Source organism: Parus major, chromosome 2, assembly GCF_001522545.3.
Source record: "Parus major isolate Abel chromosome 2, Parus_major1.1, whole genome shotgun sequence".
Taxonomy (NCBI): Eukaryota; Metazoa; Chordata; class Aves; order Passeriformes; family Paridae; genus Parus; species Parus major.
In genome coordinates, this window is record NC_031769.1 from 116,152,832 (window position 1) to 116,156,055 (window position 3,224).

General features: G+C 53.9%; 1 protein-coding gene across 1 annotated transcript; it reads left to right on the top strand.

Moving 5' to 3' along the window:
• The first annotated feature begins 257 nt into the window (after positions 1–257).
• Positions 258–2,053, top strand: BHLHE22 (basic helix-loop-helix family member e22). Its single transcript, XM_015652653.2, has one exon. It carries the CDS (start codon positions 1,175–1,177, stop codon positions 2,051–2,053), a length of 879 nt encoding a protein of 292 aa, XP_015508139.1. The 5' UTR covers positions 258–1,174.
• Positions 2,054–3,224: the final 1,171 nt, after the last annotated feature.

A 3,224-nucleotide genomic window follows, 5' to 3' on the forward strand; every position in this document is an offset into this window, starting at 1 on the left:
CCGTAGTTTGGTCTCCGTTTGTTGGAGGGGGGTGTGGGGGGGGTGGGGGGGGGGGAGAGGGAGGACTGGGGACCACCCGCCTCCCAAGGAAGTAAGGTGGACTTAGGCGGTGGGCAGGAGTGGGCACGACGGCTGGGGCTGCTCCGGGGGTTTTTAATTCTATGTTTTTCTTTCCCAGGCGATGCTTTTTGGGAGGACGGGTGGGGGTGGGAGGGAGCTATAAGTTAATGTAAATGCAGGGGGTGGGTGGGCTGGGGGGAGAGGGTGTCACTCCTGACTCCACGGCTAAGTTAGCAGAAGTCTGCTGGCAGCACTCGGAAGGAGAAGTGTTGAAGTGGGCTTTTCTGCAGTGCAGGGCTGTAATTTGCTGAAGGAGGCAAAGAACATCCTTCGATCTAAGTAGGGCTTTTAGTGTGCTCATTGATGAGTGAAAGTCGCCACACATGTCAAGCTAAAGGCAGTTGTTGGGTTACTAACAGGACACAACGTCTTGCAAACATATGCGTTAAGCTGTGTATACAGATGGCAGGGAGAATAATGGAGCAGGCGCCTCTTATAAAGCTCTAGCTGCTGCCTGTCTTCAGACCTGGGAAAAGAAACTATTCAGACTCAGGGCCAGATAGCGCCTGGGATTGTTTGTTACCGTTTTAATCCTATTAATTAAAACGTTAACCTGATTGGGTAGAAAGCTCTGTCCCAACAGGCGAGTCTTCTTCATAATAACCTACTCTCAGAGATAATGATGTAAAAGACTCCCCCGTCTGCGGCGGCTGCTGGTTGATGGGTCCGGAAATCTCTTGAAGGTGAATCCAAGCAAGATAAACGGTGGAAGCGGCTCCACTGGCAGCGCACAATGCCCCAGCGCGGCGCCTGCTGAGGGCGAGCCGGAGCCGCAGCCGGAGCCACAGCCACAGCCCGAGCCACAGCCGCTGCCGGAGCCGCAGCCCGAGCCGGAGCCACCTCCCGAGCCGGAGCCACAACCGGAGCCACAGCCGGAGCCGCCGGAGCCGGAGAAGGGGCAGCCGCGGCGCCGGGCACGGCGCAGCCCCGGCGGGAGCCGGGAAACGATTTCTGCCAGCGGGACGCCGGGGAGCCGCCCGCCGCGGCGCGGAGCCTTGGAGGAGCGGGCCGGGAACTGAGGGGGGCGGAGGAGGCGGAGGCGAGCGGGGCGCCGATGGAGCGGGCGCTGGGGCTGCCCGCAGAAGAGGACCTCTTCCACAAGAGCCTCGCCGCCTCGGCCAAGCGCATGGAGTCCGCCTTCCGCTCGCCCCCGGGGCTCGACCTCTCCCACCCCCGCGACCGCCAGCCCTCGCCGCTCGCCTGCTACGAGGCGTCGGAGCCCGAGGCGCTGCTGCAGCCCGGAGTCGGCGGCGACCCGCTGGCGCTGCCGCCGGGCTCCGTCTGCGTCAAGTACGGCGAGAGCGCCAGCCGCAGCTCGGTGGCCGAGAGCAGCGGCGGCGAGCAGAGCCCCGACGACGACAGCGACGGCCGCTGCGAGCTGGTGCTGCGCGGCGCCGGGGGGGACCCGCGCGTCGCCTCGCCGGCGGCGGGCGGCGGCGGAGGGGGGGGCGGGGGGCTGAAGGCGGCCGAGGGCAGCTGCTCCAACAGCCACGGGCACGGCGGCAGCAAGAAGTCCAAGGAGCAGAAGGCGCTGCGGCTCAACATCAACGCGCGGGAGCGGCGGCGGATGCACGACCTGAACGACGCACTGGACGAGCTGCGGGCGGTCATCCCCTACGCGCACAGTCCCTCGGTGCGGAAGCTCTCCAAGATCGCCACGCTCCTCCTGGCCAAGAACTACATCCCCGACTCGCCTCGCCTCGCTCTTCTCCTGGGCTGCCGCCGAGACGGGACCGCGACGGGAGCCAGCGTGCGTGCGGCGGCGGGGAGGGGGCGCGGGGCCGGGGGTGCCGCGGGGAGGAAGGAAGGAAGGCCCGGCCCGGGGGGCGCCGGGGGGGCTCGCTGCGCGTCCGGACAAAGGAGAGGCCGGGAAATAGCAGGCCGGGCTGGGAGCCGGGGCTATCGCCGGGGACAAATCAGAGTGGGCACTTGAACATAGATTTTTTTTTTTTAATTAATTAATTATTAGCAGTATTATTATTATTATTATTATTATTATTCTGAGCCAGGAAACAAACAAACTTGAAATGTAAACTTATTATTTAAGTGACTCGCAGAAACAAAGAGACTGGACCATTGCTATGGAAGACTTCGTATTTTTTATCGTCTCTAAACTTTGATCCTGTGAAAATGCGCAAAGTTTGGTGAGAGTGATTTAAAAAAAATCGAGAGAGTTAAAAAAAAAAAAAAAGACAAAAAATAACCGATCAAAACCCCTACTCCGTGTGGCTGAAAGTATCGCATTTTTAAAAGAAATATTTATGTGCACCTTGTTTCTTTCCACTTTGCAATGATGTATAAACAAGACATGCTATTTATTTGTTATTCTTTAAAATGACCCTTCCACGCCAACAATATTTATCATGTGTTAAGGTCACGGGTCTTATGTGCAGTTACTTTAAATGCTTCTAAAATTCTGTTTATGGATTAACTTAAACTGTGTGCCAAGTGTTTAAAACATTTATTTGCCAACAACATATAACCAGAAATGTTGATGTATCCGAGCTGCTTAGGTTTATGAAAGGTCATCTGGATTTTAAGTTGCATCATCCCTGTATTTAAATTGAGCTTTAATAAATTGCTTCAGTCCAAAAATTACAGGAAAAGTGTATTCTTAATTGCTCAACCAACTGATTTTTGAAAGGGTATTCATTGCATTATAACAAGTAATAACTATTTACTTTTACAAGGCATCAGAGCAATAGCTGCTAAAAGAACACTTGCCAAGCCAATGTTTTCCCAGGCGCTGTGTTTTCGGAGGTATAATTTAAACCGCTTTTAATGTGTATGTAAATTATTCTGTGGATGACTATTTAAGTTGAAATACTTTAAAATACTTTAGGCTAATTTACAGAACGCGTGGAATTCTTCTCTTCCTTTTTCAGGTGATGTGTGGGGTGGGCTTTTGGTTCGTGATTTTGGTTTTTTGCGGGGGGGATTTGTTTGTTTGTTTGGTTGGTTTTATTATTTTTATTTTTTTAAGAAAAATGAGCGATGAAAAGCAAGAAGTAGCTATTTACCCAAAGTGAGCCTTCAGTTTGAGTTTGCATTTGCATGGCTGGGTGGCTGTCTCGCTGCCATTTGTAAATCAAGATTTTTTTTTT